A 19,122-nucleotide genomic window follows, 5' to 3' on the forward strand; every position below is an offset into this window, starting at 1 on the left:
CTCTTGGCACCTTCTCATACTGCATACAATTTATTAATTAACTAAATAGAATGCTCCATACTGTACTATACTAATAATCATTTTGGTTACAAGTATTATTTGTACTTGACCAGGTGACGAGAGAACCCATTGAGTGTTCGAAGGCAGTCCCACACCTCCTAAGGAGGGCGCAGTATAATGCCCTCTGAAAAGAAATTGCACCCTTGAGCGTGGAGGCAAAGTGGAATTTTTTGCTATTAATTGAGCAGTAAGGTCAGCCCTTTTAGCATACATTGCAGTACCTAAAAGCACCCGTGCACTACATGAGCGGCCAGGTGGTTGGGTTGTGTTATTATCCTTACTCTAACGGGTAATTCCAAACACCTCACTGCAATGGAAAACGTGGAGACAGGAATACTAGTGGGAGGGTGGGGGGGGGGGGGGGGGGGGTACTGTAAAGGGTGTGGAGTTGTAATACTCTCTCCCACCTGGAGGTGGTGCTAAACGATACATATTTACATGGAGAAATTGCGACCCACTACCCCCAATACCCCTCAGCCACCCCCAAGACCACCGGCAAAGACAAAAACACCCCTATGCACGAATTTGGGTATTGCTGATCCTATGTAACAAGTCTGAATGTAATCGGCCCAGAACTGCAGGAGGAGTAGCGCGACAAACACACACACACATGCACGCCACTCAGTGAATTCTAGTAGCAACATTAGCATTCATTTCACATCGTTGAGCAATCGTATCAGCTCTTCGCTGATCCATCTTTTGTATCAGCCTCTGAAACATTTGAGCAACATCGGTCATTAGGGGTACTAACGTGACTCCCTCTGCACCCCCTGAAGCTCACGACTGGAGGTCAGAAGACAACAAACACAGTCAGACTCTCGTCAGAAGTCATGGTAGAGTCACGTCCAGATACAATTGATGGTTGCTTTGTCCTTTTTTTTTCTTCTTTTTTTCCCTTTTTTATTCATGATCGAGCTTCGAGGTTTATGGAAGAGCTACGGAAGAATGGAAGGGAACAACATGGAAAGGGGAAAACACGAACAGCAGAATAGAAATGAGAGTGAGGTCAAGGGGATTGGTAGAAGGACACATGAGAGCGAACAAGCCACACACAAGCTGAATGAAACACAGCAAGAAGAGGAAGAGGAAGGGGAAAGTGGGATTGAAACAGAAAAAGAACAAACGAACCAACAACTAACAACCCAAAAGCAGGTGAGAGAGAGGGTGAAAATCACAATAACCTGGAAAAGGGAGTGTTTGGGAATCATGAGTATGGATGAGGGATGACCCGAAGTAGTGGTGATCGACAGCCATCTTTAAACGTTGGAGAGAAGAATGGGACTGAATAGACTGGGGAAGATGGTTCCACAGGTGAGAGAAAGAGGAAGAAATGAGTGGAGGTGAGCAATGAACCTGGATTTTGGAAGTTTAACAAGAAGAGGGTTATTGACAGACCATATACACCCTGAAGAAACCTGGGAGGGGCAGAGCCGAGAGAGGGCAAAAGGTACCAATAAGGATGCGTTGGAATACAGAGAGGCCACCGACCTGTATGCGATGCGAAAGTAACAGGTCTGGGCACTCTGCTTCGTCGTGTGAGATCCAATAAAGATCCTTCATCACCAGAGTCCTTTAGAAGAAGAAGACCACTCATTTTGCATCTTCGGATGAATAGGGCTGCCGAAGCAGTTTCCTCGGCTATTGGGCACAATCCTCGACGGGTCGCCACTCCGACGCAGGATACTCCGAAGGATGACGGCTGAGTCACCTGGTGTTAATTCAATGGCATGACAGGGCCTTGAACTCAGGACACAGATCTCAAGCCAGCCACCTTATCCTTTAAGCCAACACCAGCCTTCAAGGCCTTTCAGCATATTCTAAAGAATATATTTTTTCTGTCTGATGATGCCTTAAGGCAGAAATGCTTGCTCACAACTAAAGTTTTGAAATGCTTGGCCACACCGTCAAGCAGAAAATGCGAGAAAATGCTAATTGCAGCATCAGTTTTTGTTTGGAGAGAAAAATGTTTTGAATCGACGAATTAAGAACATCAGATTTAAATGAAAGAGTGGGAAGTCAATTAAAATGTCAATAATTTTTTGGAATTATAAAATTTATTTTCAATGCCTATCTGAAATGTGCGCATTCATTTGTCTGACACATTTTCAGGGAGGTCGTTGCAAATACAGACATGATGGTGCGCCATTAAAGAAGCGGAGACCGTGCAAGTACTATGCTCAAGGCTCTTGTGATAAGGGAGAAAGCTGTATCTTCAGGCATGATATCCTTGATCAGAAAAACATTGTGCATGAAATGCCGAGAAGGTGATTTTCAAAATCCATGTTGTTAAAATGTTGCTTACAAAAATATTTAATTTATATGTCACGTAAAAATTAAGGATTCTTCTTCTTTCGTGGGGCGTGTCTCGACAAAAGAATTGTTGGTCTACGACGAGATGTTAGCCGTTTTCAGCCAGCCTCGGCCCTTTGTCACATCCTGTAATACTTGCCACCCTCCCTCGAAGTGATGTACAGTCGTGGCCAAAAATATTGGCAGACTTGCACTTTTTTCAAATATCTCACAATTTTCTCAAAAAATAACTTGAAATTGACAAAATACTTTCGTCTCCACAATTCTTTATTTCATTGTTAATATTACAGAACCTTTGTTTTTGATTCAGAACTTAATATATCCTTTTAAATCAGAAAATAAAAACAAATGGCATTGACAAAATTATTGACACCCCAGACTTAATATTTGGTAGCACAACCTTTGGACAAAATAACTGCAGTCAAGCGCTTCCTATGGCCATGAATGAGCTTCCCCCACCTCTCTACTGGCAGTTTGTCCCACTCTTCTTGTGCAAACTGCTCCAGTTCTTCCAGATTTGAAGGGTGCCTTCTCCCAACTGCTGTTTTCAGATCTCCCCACAGGTGTTCAATGGGATTTAGATCTGGACTCATTTCTCTCCACAGGTGATCAATGGGATTTAGATCTGGACTCATTGCTGGCCACTTCAGAACAGTCCAGCGTTTTGTCTTGAACCATTCCTGGGTGCTTTTTGAAGTGTATTTGGGGTCATTGTCCTCCTGCAAGACCCATGACCATCGACGGAGACCCAGCTTTCTGACACTGGGTTGAACATTGCGCTCCAAAATGCCTTGGTATAAATCTCCTGATTTCATGATCCCATGCACACATTCAAGGCACCCAGTGCCAGAGGCAGCACAGCAACCCCAAAACATCACTGAACCTCCTCCATGTTTGACTGTCGGCGAGGTGTTCTTTTCTTCAAAGGCTTCATTTTGTTTTCTGTAAACATAGAGATGATGTGCTGTGCCAAAAAGCTCTAACTTGGTCTCCTCTGTCCACAGGACATTCTCCCAGAAGGATTTTGGCTTGTTCAGGTGTGTTTTGACAAACTCCAGTCGGCCATTCCCAGCAGTGGGGTCCTGTGTCTCGACCATAGAACCCCCTTTCATTGAGTTGGCAACAGATGGTGTGAGTTGAAACTGTCATAACTTGTGTTTGAGGTCAGCTTGAATCTGTTTGGCAGTTGATCGAGGTGCTTTCTCCACCATTTGAACAATTCTTCACTGCAATCTTCGATCTAGTTTTCTCTTGCGGCCACATCCAGGGAGGTTGGCTACAGTGCCATGGGCCTTAAACTTCCTGATAACATTGCGTATTGTGGACACAGGAACATCAAGGTCTCTGGAGATGGACTTGTAGCCTTGGGATTGTCCATGCTTGGCTACAATCTTGTGTCTGACCTCCTCAGACAATTCTCTGGTTTTCTTTTTTTTCTCCATGCTCATTGTGGTACACACAGTGACACAAAACAGCAGAATGACTCCTTTTCTCTCTTCAAACTGTTGAATGAGTGATTTTTATATTGCAGGCACCTGCAACTCACCATTGGTGAGTTTAATTCCAAAGTAAAGGAGAATCACCTGCTTGAAATCTAATTATTTCTAACAACTTCTAAAAGGAGCCAATAATATTGTCCGGATTTCTGTGTGGAATAAGCGAATGGATGAGAGAACAAATTGATAAACACAAAGTACCAAACACACAAATGGCTTTATGGTTGGAGGAGGTAGAGAAACATGTGAAAAGGAGAGTTGTTGATTTGAAAAGAAAAGTTCGAATCAATAATCCGAAGGTAATTTTAAACAATCCAGAGACACGTGATTGCTTAAGGCAGCTTCAAACACAACATGTTATTGTTCCAATTGACAAAGCAAATAATAATATTGCATTTGTATGTAAAACATTCTACATTCAAACACTTTTGGTAGAATTGGGCTTAGACACGGGAATTTCAAAGACCTAGAAAATAAGTAACAATAATAAAATAGACTTGATACAACACCATACAAATCACTCAAAGGTCAGAAGACTGCGACTTCCGGATAAACACCATAAATTACCATTCATTTACTGGATCCTAAAAACGCACAAACACCCTCGTGAGATGAGGTTCATCATCGCAAGTAGAGAATATAGTTTGAAACCTTTGACGGGTAGTACACCAGCGGCAATGAAACTAATCTATAAATGATTTTAAAACTAACATGAAAAGGTGAAGATTTATTCTGGTATTAAGAAATTTTGGATCATTGATAATTCCAAACTTGTAATCGACAGTGGCCACAACATTGATAACTAGAAAGAGCAATCGGAGATTGCAGACCCTCGCCAGGACGTGTTTTCAGTGGTTTTTAAGGCTTTGTGTTAAAACAAATAAACAAATTGTTAAAACAAAAGGCCGAAATACATGACCGATGACGTCATCATTTTTCTTTTTCTCCACCAATTTATCCCTGGATGATGCTCAAGAAATTTAATCTTGATCGAATGAAGTTTTGTACTTGTTGAATTATGACGTCATAATGGAGGCACCTATGACATCATCATTAACATATTTTATTCCCCATGGAGAGTTCTTTACAATGAGCCATGTCTCAATTTTTTTCTATTTGGCACTTTCGGAGATATAGAGTTGCAAAGTTTTTCGGTTTTTCCAAGATGGCGGCCATACCACGTGACCTATGACGTCATAATTATCATAAAATATTCTTTTTGCTCCTATGGTGAAAATTTCCTGTCAATCGGACCAACGGTTGCAGAGAAAATCATATTTATTCTGTGCGGACAAACAAACAAACAAACAAACAGACAGACAAACAAACGGACTCAAATGCAATACCCTCTCCTCCGGTGAGACTAACAAGGGTGAGGCTAAATGTCTATCAAATTATCAGCGGCACTGCTGCGCTCCGAGTGATGATGCAACCAGCAGGCACATGCTGCGTTCAAAATAATAATAATAATAACCCCATATGTTTCATAGCAAATAATAATAATAACCCCATATGTTTCATAGCAAATAATAATAATAATAATAATAACCCCATATGTTTCATAGCAAATAATAATAATAATAATAACCCCATATGTTTCATAGCAAATAATAATAATAATAATAATAACCCCATATGTTTCATAGCAAATAATAATAATAATAATAATAACCCCATATGTTTCATAGCAAATAATAATAATAATAATAATAATAATAATAATAACCCCATATGTTTCATAGCAAATAATAATAATAATAATAATAATAATAATAATAACCCCATATGTTTCATAGCAAATAATAATAATAATAATAATAATAATAATAACCCCATATGTTTCATAGCAAATAATAATAATAATAATAATAATAATAATAACCCCATATGTTTCATAGCAAATAATAACAACCCCATATGTTTCATAGCAAATAATAATAATAATAATAACCCCATATGTTTCATAGCAAATAATAATAATAATAATAATAACCCCATATGTTTCATAGCAAATAATAATAATAATAATAATAACCCCATATGTTTCATAGCAAATAATAATAATAATAATAATAATAACCCCATATGTTTCATAGCAAATAATAATAATAATAATAACCCCATATGTTTCATAGCAAATAATAATAATAATAACCCCATATGTTTCATAGCAAATAATAATAATAATAATAATAACCCCATATGTTTCATAGCAAATAATAATAATAATAATAATAACCCCATATGTTTCATAGCAAATAATAATAATAATAATAACCCCAAATGTTTCATAGCAAATAATAATAATAATAACCCCATATGTTTCATAGCAAATAATAATAATAATAATAACCCCATATGTTTCATAGCAAATAATAATAATAATAATAATAACCCCATATGTTTCATAGCAAATAATAATAATAATAATAATAATAATAACCCCATATGTTTCATAGCAAATAATAATAATAATAATAATAACCCCATATGTTTCATAGCAAATAATAATAATAATAATAACCCCATATGTTTCATAGCAAATAATAATAATAATAATAATAATAACCCCAAATGTTTTATAGCAATTTGTTGACCATGATCAGAACTCAACATGCCACTTTGTCAAAGCAGGAGAAGGTATTTTTTTTTTTCTTTGACATGCATGAAACACGTTTCCTTGACCGAATATCACGTGGCTTGCCCTCTAGGTTTTCTCACACAGGGACGTGCTCTACCAGTGAAGAAGCCACCAAGAAGAAGATAATACGCATCCTACAGGGGGTACATTGTTCAAACATCCACATGATCCTTCAAAATGTATGTTTGCTTTTGTCTTGAACATAGATATGAAGAAGAACCACATGTGTGTTATGCACTCGACGAAGATGGGGGTGAGCAACATTGAGAGAAATAAAATTGAGAAATACGAGTACAAGAGTCGGGGAAGATAGAGGAAAAATAAAGTGGGATATGAGTGGGGGAGAGAGTGAACGGAGAGGATGCTGAGAGCGCTCCGGAGTGAAAGGAAGGAGAACATATGGACATGTGTGACGAAAGTGCGAGGCAGTCAAAATTTTCAATTCAAAATTTCAATTCAAAAAGAGTTAATTCCAAACTCCACTTCATTTTCAAAATGCAATTTGACGTTCTATAATATCTGATTCACAACTTCTGCATCTTCTGCTGTAATAAGCCCATCGTTCCCAATGGGTATGAGACAATCGGTGACTTCGCCTTGGCAATATTCAACTACAGGCCTTATGTACACTAGCCAATAGCCAGGTAACTGTAGGTATGTAGTTACCTCCGCTGCCGAAGGTGGTTATATTTTTACTCCTGTTTGGTACTTGCGAAAAGCAAGTATATTGGTTGGTCTTGCATCTTCATGAAACTTCATCACGTGGCAGAGTTGGCCATAAGCAAGAAGCCTATTGTTTTTTGAGGTCAAAAGGTCAACATAGGCCAAAGATCAACAACTTTGTCAAATTTCTAAAATCCTCATTTTCACTTGATTGACTTGAAATTTGAAGAGGATTTGCATATCAAGTCACTAAATTCAACCACCAATTCTTTCTTAAGGTCAACATCGGCCAAAAGGTCAACAGGTGTCATTTCTAAAATCCTCAATGTTCACCTGATTGACTTGAACTTTGAACAGGATTTGCATATCTGGTCTTTGAATTCAACTACCAATTATTTTTAAGGTCCCACTTAAAACTCCACTCAATTTAAACACCACGAAACCAAAATCCCACCCCTCCCTCCAGGTCTTTAAAACAGCTGTTCACCACCATCTCTTATCTTCCCCCATCCAAAACCTTGATCTTTTCTACCCCGTTAATTCACCCCAGATCCACTTTTTTGGAAATCCCGACTTCTTTCTTTCCTGGAAGTCCTAGCAATGTCCATGTGTTTTATACCTCTCCCACCTCCTTCCCATGTCTCCTCCCCCAAGCCCTCTCCCTCCCACAGATCTCCCGATGTCCCTGTTCTCTGCTGTTGTACTTGTGTGCTTCCCTCTCTCTCCCCATCTTGTCTCCCGCTCCCTTTATTGTATGTTTTGTTTGTCCGATTGTTTTTTTGTTGTTGTTGATGTTACCTCTTACACGAGCCTCGATCTTGTATACAAAAAACAAAAATAAAAAGTCAAATTGTTTTTAGGGATTTCGCAAGTATCGTGCTCTGCACATCATCTTCCCTGTTTGTTCGTCTGTCTGTGAACAAGATATCTCAAAAAGTTGTGGACTGATTGAGACGAAATTTGGTTGGACAGGGTGTGTGTGTGTGTGAGAAGGACGAATCGATTCAATTTTGGTTCGGGTCAGAAACACCGGGATGACCGTTTATGGCTGGGTCGGGATTCATACCCAGGCTAGACAGCTTCGAGGCCATCCTGTCAGCTCATTGGACGCTTTAAAATATCTGCATTCACCTGGATTTCAACGCACAACCTCTGTGATGCCGATGCAGTGTCCTCGTTATACGAAGGAGATGAAACAGCATATATTGAGGAAAACTTATAACTGGCAATGTTTTTTGCATTTTACAAAACTTGTTCATTAAACATACAAGTAGCCTGCCGGACATAATGTATGCAGAAAAGTTCGTACTCTTGAGATGTGTTTTCTTATTCATGTCTGATTAGGTTTAAAAAACAAAGTGTACATTTCTCAAACCATGTATGTGTCCAGATGGCCGGCGCCAATCCCCAGAATGATGAGGATGCGGGTCATGGAGCGATGGACGAATCCTCGAGTTCGAGTCTCATGGAACCTGGAACTGCTGTTTCTCCTTCGCGCTTTGAGCACAAGTTCGTGTGTTTTGATACACTGATAGTTAAGGAAGTTGCATCCTTTTATTTTATTCACTTAGGGGCATTTGTAGGAGCACCTTTCATTTTATGTGCCAAGTGGTCAGTAGAATATTGATAGTTGACCATAATGTGCTGACTGGGGTCATACGTAGAGCACATGATATGCAACATACAGATTACCTCCTCCCTGTAGGCCGTTAGTGAGGCAGTTGTATTTTGTCTGACATTCTCTCTCATTAATTGATGGACGTTGGAGATCTCATAGTGTCCTTCTTCGGCCACAAAGAGCAACCGACACACACTGAAATTCTAATGGCAACATGTTAGTTATCCTGGGACGAGATCACTTTCTGGAAACTTTGAAATGAAACCTTTCTTCGTCCATATGCAGCACAAGGCACCAAGGCTGTAGTAGCATCATGTGTAGTAGCATCATGTATAGGGTGGCATCATGTTTGCTGAGGGTGTGGGTTTGCCGCTGACGCAGAGCCCTCTGTACGGTACGTTAGAGCAGGAATTTGTGATTTGTTCATACATAGTGCGGCAGATGGCTCGCTTCCTCTTTACGAAGGACCACAGAGGGATATTTAACGCCGACAAACGAATGCTGGCAGGTGTAGCACCCGTTTAACGTCCATCCGAGGGATGGCGCGCACTTGTCCGATCAACGCAAAACTTTAAACAGAGGAGGGACTCCCCATGGAGAATTTTTTATTGATAATTCTGATGTCATAGGTCGCATGGTATGGCAGCCATATTGGATTAAAGTGAAAAAAAATTGGACGGCATTTTCTCAGAAACAGCTTGATGAAAACCAGAAGGGCCTTCGGTAGAGCGCATACCTCCACTGGGCTGAACAGTTTGTTTTGCATCCACTGAAAGGCCGGATCTGGATTCGGATCTGAACCAAAATCTGATCGACTTGTTCTTGTCACCGAACCAACTCGTCCACCACGTTTAGTCATAGCTCGTCCATAACTTTTTTAGATATCATGCTATGTATCGCTTTTCGCCCGATCTTTTTTTTTTTTTTTTTTGTGTATACAAGATCGAGGCTAGGGAAAGAGCTAACATTAATCACACAAAAATTCAAACCGACACTAACCGACACACAAAAGACAAAATAAAGGGAGCGGTTGACAAGATGGGGAGAGAGGGGGAAGGACACAAACACAACATTTGAGAGCAGGGACATGGAGAGAACTGTGGGAGGGAGAGGGCTTGGGGGGAGGTGGGAGAGGTATAAAACATATGGACACTGCAAGGACTTCCAGGAAAGAAGTTGGAATTTCAAAAAAGTGGATCTGGGGTGAATTAGTGGGGGTAGAAAAGATCAAGGTTTTGGATGGGGGAAGATAAGAGATGGTGGTGAACAGCTGTTTTAAAGACCTGGAGGGAGGAGTGGGATTGAAGGGAGTGGGGGAGTTTGTTGCAGAGGCGGGGAAAAAGGAGAATGAAAGAGTGAAGGTGAGCAGAGAGCCTAGATTTTGGCAGTTTAACCATAAGAGGGTTGCTGGCAGATCTTGTGCGACCTATAGGAATATTAGGGGGACAGAGCACAGAGAGAGCTGGGGGATCAAGACCGGAGAGGATACGGTAGAAGACAGAAAGACCACCAACCTGCCTGCGGTGAGTGAGTGAAAGGCCCTCGGACTTAGCTTCATCGCAGGAGATTCCAATGATTCTGAAAGCTTTGTCTTCAACAGCGTGAAGCCGAGCTAGGTGTGAGGCAGGAGCACCGGCCCAGAGGGGGGAACAGTATTCCATTGAGATGCGGATGAAATCCTTGTATGTGGTGAGGAGCTCAGGTGTGCCAAGGAAGGACGTCGCACGACGGAGGATGCCCAGTCAGCGACTGGCTTTGGAGGCCAGCTTGGAAATGTGGTTTTTCCCAAGAAAGATCATGGCAGATATTGAGACCCAAAAGCTTGAGCGACATAACTTATTGGAGAGGATGGTTGAGAACGTAGATGGGAGGGTTTTCCAGTCGGTCTTTTCGGAGAGACATAGTAAGAGTGTGAGATTTGTCAGCATTGAAAGACATGTTCCACTTGTTTGCCCAGTCTGTGATTTTGTCCAGGTCTGCAGAGAGTGAGGAGGCTGCAGGCTGCCGATCTGAGGGACGAGGAATGGAGCGGCAGAGAGTGGAGTCATCATCAAAGAGATAGAGAGGATTTTCCAGAGAGTAGGAGAGATCATTGATGAAGACCAGAAAAAGCACAGGGCCCAGAACACTACCTTGGGGAACTCCAGCCTGAACAGGAAGGGGCGATGAGAGAAATCCATTCAGGGCCACACGTTGACTACGACCAGAGAGGAAGTCCGCAAGCCAATCGTGGAGAATGAAGTTAATCTTAATGGTGAAGTCTTAATGGTGAAGAATCACTTGAAAATCAAATGTCTCACATCCGAATCCATATTTAGATCTTCACCAAAATCGAGTTGATTCGTCCTTGTCACACACCCAACCTGTCCACCAAGTTTCGTCCAAATCTGTCCATAACCTTTTGAGATATCCTGCTATGTATCGGTTTTAACCCTATCACTCAATAGTGTAGAATCACTTTACAAATTAAATAATTCTCGTATCCGAATACATGTTCAGATCTGCACCAAAATCGAACCAATTCTTCCTTGTCACACACCCAATCTCTCCACCAAGTTCCGTCCAAATCGGTCCATAACTTTTTGAGATATCCTGCTATGTATCGTTTTTGGCCCTATCTCCCATTGGTGAAGATTCACTTAAAAAAATTATACGAGCCGGATCCGGATCTGGATCTTCACCAAAATTGAACCAATTCTTCCTTGTCACACACCCAATCTCTCCACCAAGTTTTGTCGAAATCCATCAACAACTGTTTGAGACATCCTGCTATATATTGTCGTGGGACTCCCCCTCGGTTAAGACCGGGGAAATCACACATGGAAACGAGCTTACTTTGAGGCGTTCGGGTCAATCGCGGATTTTCTATACAAGCACGGGAGGAAGAAGGAAAGAAGAAGAAGATGCGGCGAGATTTACCTCACGGTCCGCGCGCACCAGCGTCTTCCACCTGAAAAGTGATTAAACTCACACGAACACGGGATTTATGTACAAAAATAAACATTTATTAAACGGTACCAGATAACAAAGGACGCGACGGTAAAAACTAAACCCCCTTGTGAGCGCTCTTACACACAGACTTCGAACACGAGACAAATGGAAGGATAAAGAAAGCAATCATCGTGTCAGTGTGTGGTGCGTCTTATCTTTCTGGTGGTGTAGCGTCCGTCAGGAATCGTCGGCTTCTGAGCTCGTCGTCCGACCACTGCTCCGGCTGGCGCGAACACTGTCCTCGCTGCACGATCCGTCCCACGCCACACATCACAGAATGCGCACGCAGGCACCAGGAGAGGATGATCGTCGGCGCCCCACCGTCTTTCCAACGTCCACCAAGCGAAAGTCCAAACGGGAACGAAAAGCAAGAAGAGAATAGGTCCAAACGGGAGAGAAGGGGAGAGATGTCCGGGCAGGATGAATCGAATCCAAGAACGAGAAGCCAACAAATGCCAGCGAGCGAGGTGTTTTATCGCTCGGCGTCTGACGTCAGCTCTCTCCGTCTGCCAATCAGTGCGTCGCTTCTTTGTGGTCTTTTGCACCTTCCTCACGCCCTGGTGCTTCTCCTCCAATGAGCGCATCGCTTGTTGGTAGTGCTTTGCACCCTCCGCACTGATTGGCCGAGCGTCTCGCGCCTTTGGTGTTACGTCATCATGTGGCACGTCATTGTGGCACGTCCCTCATCTTCCCTACTCTCCACTCAGCGACCTGCTTCCAACTCGCCCCCCCCCTCCCCCCCTGTCAATCACGAGTTCTCCTGGGTGTGGCTCTCGGCCTGCCTGTTCGATGTTTACTCATCATGCCGGCGGTGTGCGGGGCCGCTTCCGGTCTGTTCGTCCCTAAGTCATTGTGGCGGAGGTGGAATTAATTAATGTGTGCGCTAATGGGCCTATCTAATGTATATGAGTGCGTTGCCATAAGGGACACCGGAATGATCACAGAGGGGATGACCCACCGGGGAATTAGCATATTAAAACCCTATAACTACTTAACATGCCCCATTCCTCATAATGGGGACGAAGATACACCTTAATCCGACAAACCGGGCTGGACAGGTCCCTGACTTACATACATCGAGATGATTCTTCTTCTTCGCGACATCAGTGCACCTACCTATGCAGATCTACCTAAATCTATATATCCCACTACCCCACCGACATAACAATATCATTTTTGGCCCCATCTCCCAATGGTGAAGAATCACTTAGAAAATTCTACTAGCTGGATCCGAATCTTCACCAAAATCTAATAATTTCGTCCTTGTCACATACGTTATCTCTCCGCAAAATTTCGTCCAAATCCGTCCACAACTTTTTGAGGTATCTTGTTCACAAACAAACAAACAGACAAACAAAGACAAACAGACAGGGGTGAAAACATAACCTCCATCCAACTTTGGTGTTGCAAATAAAAATTAAAACTTGGAGTAGGTCATCAACTCCCAATGGGATATATAGGGTGATGATGATGATGTCATCAGTGAAGTATGTCATCATCATATTCATCTCCAGCCATAATTGGTTGAATCGAAATCTTTGTCTGAAAAATCTGAAACTTCATATCTCTGATCTACGACCCGATGTGAGTGAATCATTTAATTTATGACAAAATCGGCCACGTGGTTTAGCAGCGGTATTGGATTGAAAATCGAAACATAAAAAAAATCTTCTTCTCCAGAGCTGCTTAAGCCTGGTGTTGGCTTAGCGGTTAGGGTGCCGGCTTGGGATCCTAAGATCCTGGGTTCGAATCCCGGTCGATCGCTGAATTAACACCAGGGGGATTGACTCAGCCTGTCATCCTTCTGAGGTCGGAAAATTGAGTACCAGTTCACTGGTAATTCCCTGTGTGTCACAAGAGGCGACTAACAGGGTTGGCAGCAAGAAGGGCATCCGGCTGTAAAACATTGCTTCAAAAATGGGACCACGGTGCCCCAAAAAAGGCCAACCCCAGCTTTGCAGGGAAAAATTGCCTCCAAAGGCGGTTCTTTTTTTTTTTGCAGAACCGCTTAACAGATCAATGTGAAACTTCATACATATGATCGACTAGCCATGGTGAATATAGTTTGAATATTTTTCATATTCACCTTCATTGATGCAATTTAGCCTTGATGTGTGCAAAGGTGGTCGTTAAATATCCTAATATAATCAATTGATAAAGCTACGGATTATGGCAATGTATGTGACAAAATAGGGTGCATGGATGATACGAGTGTATGGGCCATAATAGTAACAGTGTTCAGTTGGCGATGGTCTAATTGGTCAGAATGAGCGAGCAAGGTGAGACTATGTTCTTTACCGAATGTCATTCTAGTTTTAATGGAGATTCCTTCATGAGCAGGTGTACAAGATGGCCCCTAAGATGTCAATATTCTTCTGTTGATGCCATATTCCAGGGTGGGCCATAAGCCCCAGGAGTAATAACATTGTTACGGTGGGTAGAACGTACCATACCCTCCGCAGTGTACCAAATTTATTTTCTTCCAAGATGGAAATTTAGACGGCCGAGCAACAGTTGGTACTCCCCGGGCTAATGCTAATTTTGTTACAGCCGATCGACACTCTGGGTGCGAGCAATGGCGGACCAATGGAAGAAGAGACCTTCATGGACAGAGAGAAAAGGAGACGTTTAACGATTTGATTTATTTACAAGTATTTACAGTGTAATTTTTCAATAGGAAAGGAAAAAGGGACCAAAGGCAGAAACTTAGCTTATTCTTCGCCTTATTACGATCACTACGAATAACCACAACAAGGTGCCAGCACACATTCATGGGGGAGGGGAAACGGATGTTGAGAACCTGTTGCAAAATGGTTACAAGGTTACCAGATGCTTCTCCTCACGATGCCTTTTCTCTCGACCCCACTAACGAACATCTGGCCAGCAAACAGCAGTCCCCAACATGAGCAGGTAATGAACGTCGGGAACTCGGCAGAGTGAATGCGTCGAGAACCATGCAGGGAAGAGTGCCAGGGACACGTAGAGTAAGCACGTCGTGGCCTCGTGCAGAAAGTGAGTGTCGTGCACCGAGAGAGAGTCCGTCAGCCAGCAGAGGGCAATCGCGTGCAGGCACCTGCAAGGTGAACAATGTCCAAGGCCGAAGAGAGAGTCCAAAAACACGTGTACAGCCAATGCAATCCAAGGCGAAGAGTAATGGAGGCACGTACTGAGGCCTGTGAGAGGGTCCAACCAAGAAAGGAGCACACGCCCTCAGTGAAATGGAGAGCGAGACAGAGACAGAGACAGAGACAGAGACAGAGACAGACACAGACACAGACACAGACACAGACACAGACACAGACACAGACACAGACACAGACAGAGACACAGAGAGAGACACAGAGAGAGACACAGAGACGCGCAGGCATGTGTAGAGTGAACCCGGCAGAGAAGGAAAAAAAAACGTGTGTGTGTGCTAAGTCAACAATGTCCAACATCGAAAGAGAGTGAATCACGTGCAGAGGCCTGTGAGAGGGTCCGACCAAGAAAGGAGCACATGTGTTCAGTGAAACCGGCAAAGAGGGGGAATACGTGTGCAAGGCCTTTTTGTCCAGCCCTCGTCGGGTTTTCTGGGTGTTTTCCGGGCTTCCAATTGGTCGAGATTGTCACTCCGCCCCCACAAGCTTCCCTGAAGTTCCTCAGGCCCTGATTGGTGCATATCCCATTGGTCTTTGGTCTGTCTTCTGCCCTTCAGACTTTAAGTCAATCTGTGGATGCAATCTTTGTGCATCTGCCTGGTAAATTATCCCTTACTAGTGAGGTACCCGTGCTACGCACGGGTGGGAGGCCAGAAGCAAACAGACAATGCAGAAACGGTGAATGCTAAAGCATGAAACCAATAAATTCCACATTCCTGTAGCACCTTCAGTCGCACGTCAGACATGGACAGCAGGTTCGTGAAGGACTTCCATGAAAAACGTACCCGTTCGCAAACAAACGGGTACGTTCACGTATAGAAACATCGATCGTGGGACCGTGGCAAATCTGCATATGGAGATCCGCGAAGTTCATGTTCAGAAAGTAGAAACCGTCACTGCATTTCGTCATTCACTTGAACTCGATATCTCTTTTTTTTATTCCAAACAGCATAACTCCAATCACAAATATACATTAATATAATAAACTTTTAACAACATTCGTGAAATAAACAAATATTTAAATCCTGATGTGAAGTTCCGTACGGTTGGGTGAACACAATTACGAATTCAAAATCGTAATTGTATTCACACAATTCCAATCATCAATTGATACTTTAACAAAACGATTAACACGATTAACGTTTAACGATTTAACATTACGATTGAATGACGGTTGTATTGGGATATTATCAAACCCGTGCATTGCCGTCATCTGTCCACTTCCGCATTCACGGCAGGTTCATAATTCTCATCAAAATCTAAACAGTATTTGTAGAATTTCAATAAAAGCCACATTACTGTTCATATCGGTAAATATTATTCCATCGTGTTTGGAAAAACTGGAACATTTGGAAGAAAAATTGGAAAAACAATACAGCTACTCCAAGGGGTCCCAGGAATACCCACCCAAAATATCGTTGCGATCGGTTCAGCTGTTTTTGCGGTACCTGCGAACGGACAATTGGTGAATTATTATCCCTTATGAGTGGACGACCTGTCTTTCCCTTCCCAACGCATGAAGACATACTAACCCGAAATAAGGGGAAGGGGCTAAGATAATGGTCTGCTATGAAATAACTATTCGAAGGGACCTGTATGGTGGTTGCCATTACTTCTCAGCAGTTTCCCAAAATCACAACAATATTACAGTAATAACAGTAATACATAATAATAGGAGTAATAAATAACATATTAGTTATACAATAATTTTAACACCTCCTTAGACATTGATTGCATCCGTATGGCATCCGCTGTTGTCATGGCTCAAGATAATTTTTCTCCACTCGCGGTGTGAAAACCGATGCAAAATACCATGTGTTATGGTGCCAAATGCTTCTTGAATGCACTGTTTTAGTTCATCAGCAGATGCCATGCGATGTTCTGCAACCTTAGCTTTGACGTACCCCCACAAGTAGTTAGGTTAGGACTGCGCGTTGGCCACAAAAGTGTATCAAAGTGCTCTGCAGTCTGTCAGAAGCTGTCAACCTGTTTTCATGATCTGTGTCTGACAATTCACAAATGACAGTTGGTTTATATGATTTCATGTGAACGTCTTTCATGCGAAACACCCAACTCTGTAGAACGTTTCTGTGATGATAATTTTTGCTCGTCCGCTGTGCTTGCTGTCGACTACACTTCCAGTCTGAAATTCCTTTTTTCCCCAAAGGCGAAGATTTGTTTTTGATGGTGCTGGATTTCCACAATGCTCCTCGAAGTCTTCTTGCACCTGTTTCATTGACTTGTTTGTGTTTCTCCTCTGGTGGTACCACACCATTGCTACCAGCCTCCCTTCTACTGTAAATGGGCTGGTGTCTGCCATCTTGGTTTAATGTATTATTTGTTTTATCTGAAAAAAACCTGTAAATACACGGTATAAACAAATCTTGTATAAGCAGCTAAAACTGTGCCTTGAGACCCATGGCTCAACCTGTTGTGTGCAGTTTTGGTCACCACATCTGAAGAAGGCCATATAGCTGCCATGGAGTAGGGTTCAACAAGGGCTACTACATAGACTCTAGAAGAAGGCCATATACAGTCACGTGAAAAAGTAAGTACACCCCATGTAAAGTTTTGACTTTTTCAACATATTTCAACGTACAGCTATTTGATCTTCATTTCAACAATATTGATAGATAAAGGTGATATAATATAACAAATATCATGAAACATTTACATTTGTAGGGGTCCATTGTATAATTTAAATAAACATAAATGCAAATTTCGCATGTGGAAAAAGTAAGTACACCCCTACATTTATCACTACTTCAAATACCGAAAATGAGAATCAGGTGCACCAGCTCAGGTGCAAATGATTAGAACATCGTTCAAGTGGATCTTGGAGGAACCTGTCTTATTTAAACCTCAGACATTTAGTTTGGTTTGCTCTTTGTTGTTGAAGTGTGCGGCATCACCATGCCTCGATCAAAAGAGCTCTCTGAGGCCTTCAGAAAGATGGTTAAAGATGCCTACGAGTCTGGGAAGGGATTTAAAAAGATCTCCAAACAATTTGAAATCAATCATTCGACTGTCCAGAAGATCATCTACAAGTGGAGAAGATTCCAAACAACTGCCAACTTGTTCGGGCCAGGCCGCCCCAGCAAGTTCAGCCCGAGAGCAGACCGCAAGATGCTGAAATAAGTCTCCAAGAACTCCATAATGTCATCACGGGACCTACAGGTAGCTCTTGCCACTGTTGATGTCAAAGTGCACGAGTCTACCATTAGAAAGAGGCTGCACAAATTTGATCTACATGGGAGGTGTGCCAGGAGGAAACCTTTGCTGTTCAGAAAGAACATCAGGGCAAGACTAAAGTTTGCCAATGAACACCTAGGGAAAGACCAGCACTTCTGGAACAATGTGCTCTTGACAGATGAGTCAAAGGTAGAGCTATTTGGCCACAGTACCAGAAGACATGTTTGGTGAAAACCAAAGACAGCATTTGACCACAAGAACCTGATACCAACTGTAAAGCATGGTGGTGGAAATATTATGGTTTGGGGCAGCTTTGCTGCATCTGGGCCTGGGCAGCTCACAATCATATAATCCACTATGAATTCTTCATTGTACCAGAGGGTGCTTGAGGATAATGTGAGGCCATCTGTCGGAAAGTTGAAGCTCAACCGAAGGTGAACCTTGCAACATGACAATGACCCTAAACATACCAGTAAATCCACCAAGGAATGGCTGAAAAGAAAGAAATGGAGGGTTCTGGAATGGCCAAGTCAAAGCCCGGATCTAAATCCCATCGAGATGTTGTGGGGGGATTTGAAACGAGCTGTGCATGCAAGAAACCCCTCAAACATCGCACAGCTGAAAGAATTCTGCATGGAGGAGTGGGCAAAAATTTCTCCCAGTCGATGTCAGAGACTGGTAGACAGTTATAAGAAACGCCTACTTGAGGTTGTTTCTGCCAAAGGGGGCAATACTACCGATTAGAGCCAAGGGTATACTTACTTTTTCCACATGCGAAATTTGCATTTATGTTTATTTAAATTATACAATGGACTACAAAATGTAAATGTTTCATGATATTTGTTATATTATATCACCTTTATCTATCAATATTGTTGAAATGAAGATCAAATCGCTGAATGTTGAAATATGTTGAAAAAGTCAAAACTTTACATGGGGTGTACTTACTTTTTCACGTGACTGTAGCCTAGTCAGACTCATCTCTGCGGAGCGATTATGAAGGGATATGATAGA

At 42.2% G+C, this 19,122-nt stretch overlaps 1 protein-coding gene and 1 long non-coding RNA gene across 4 annotated transcripts in view; one reads left to right on the forward strand and one right to left on the reverse strand.

Annotated features, from left to right (window-relative positions):
* The window catches only part of LOC144888504 (uncharacterized), a 502,585-nt gene that overhangs the window by 78,135 nt on the left and 405,328 nt on the right, over window positions 1-19,122 (reverse strand). The window lies entirely within an intron of this gene.
* ZC3H8 (zinc finger CCCH-type containing 8) overlaps window positions 1-19,122 on the forward strand; it is a 75,076-nt gene that overhangs the window by 12,159 nt on the left and 43,795 nt on the right. For 2 of the 3 annotated variants that reach the window (XM_078766576.1, XM_078766575.1), the window contains 3 exons: window positions 2,170-2,281; window positions 6,562-6,650; window positions 8,561-8,679. In XM_078766576.1, the coding sequence (XP_078622702.1) occupies window positions 2,170-2,281; window positions 6,562-6,650; window positions 8,561-8,679 (320 nt within the window). Of the gene's footprint in view, window positions 1-2,169; window positions 2,325-6,561; window positions 6,651-8,560; window positions 8,680-19,122 lie in introns of all 3 variants that reach the window. The other variant, XM_078766573.1, reaches the window with a different exon arrangement.

The sequence above is a fragment of the Myxine glutinosa genome, chromosome 12 (genome assembly GCF_964187855.1).
Source record: "Myxine glutinosa chromosome 12, kmMyxGlut1.1, whole genome shotgun sequence".
NCBI classification, from domain to species: domain Eukaryota; kingdom Metazoa; phylum Chordata; class Myxini; order Myxiniformes; family Myxinidae; genus Myxine; species Myxine glutinosa.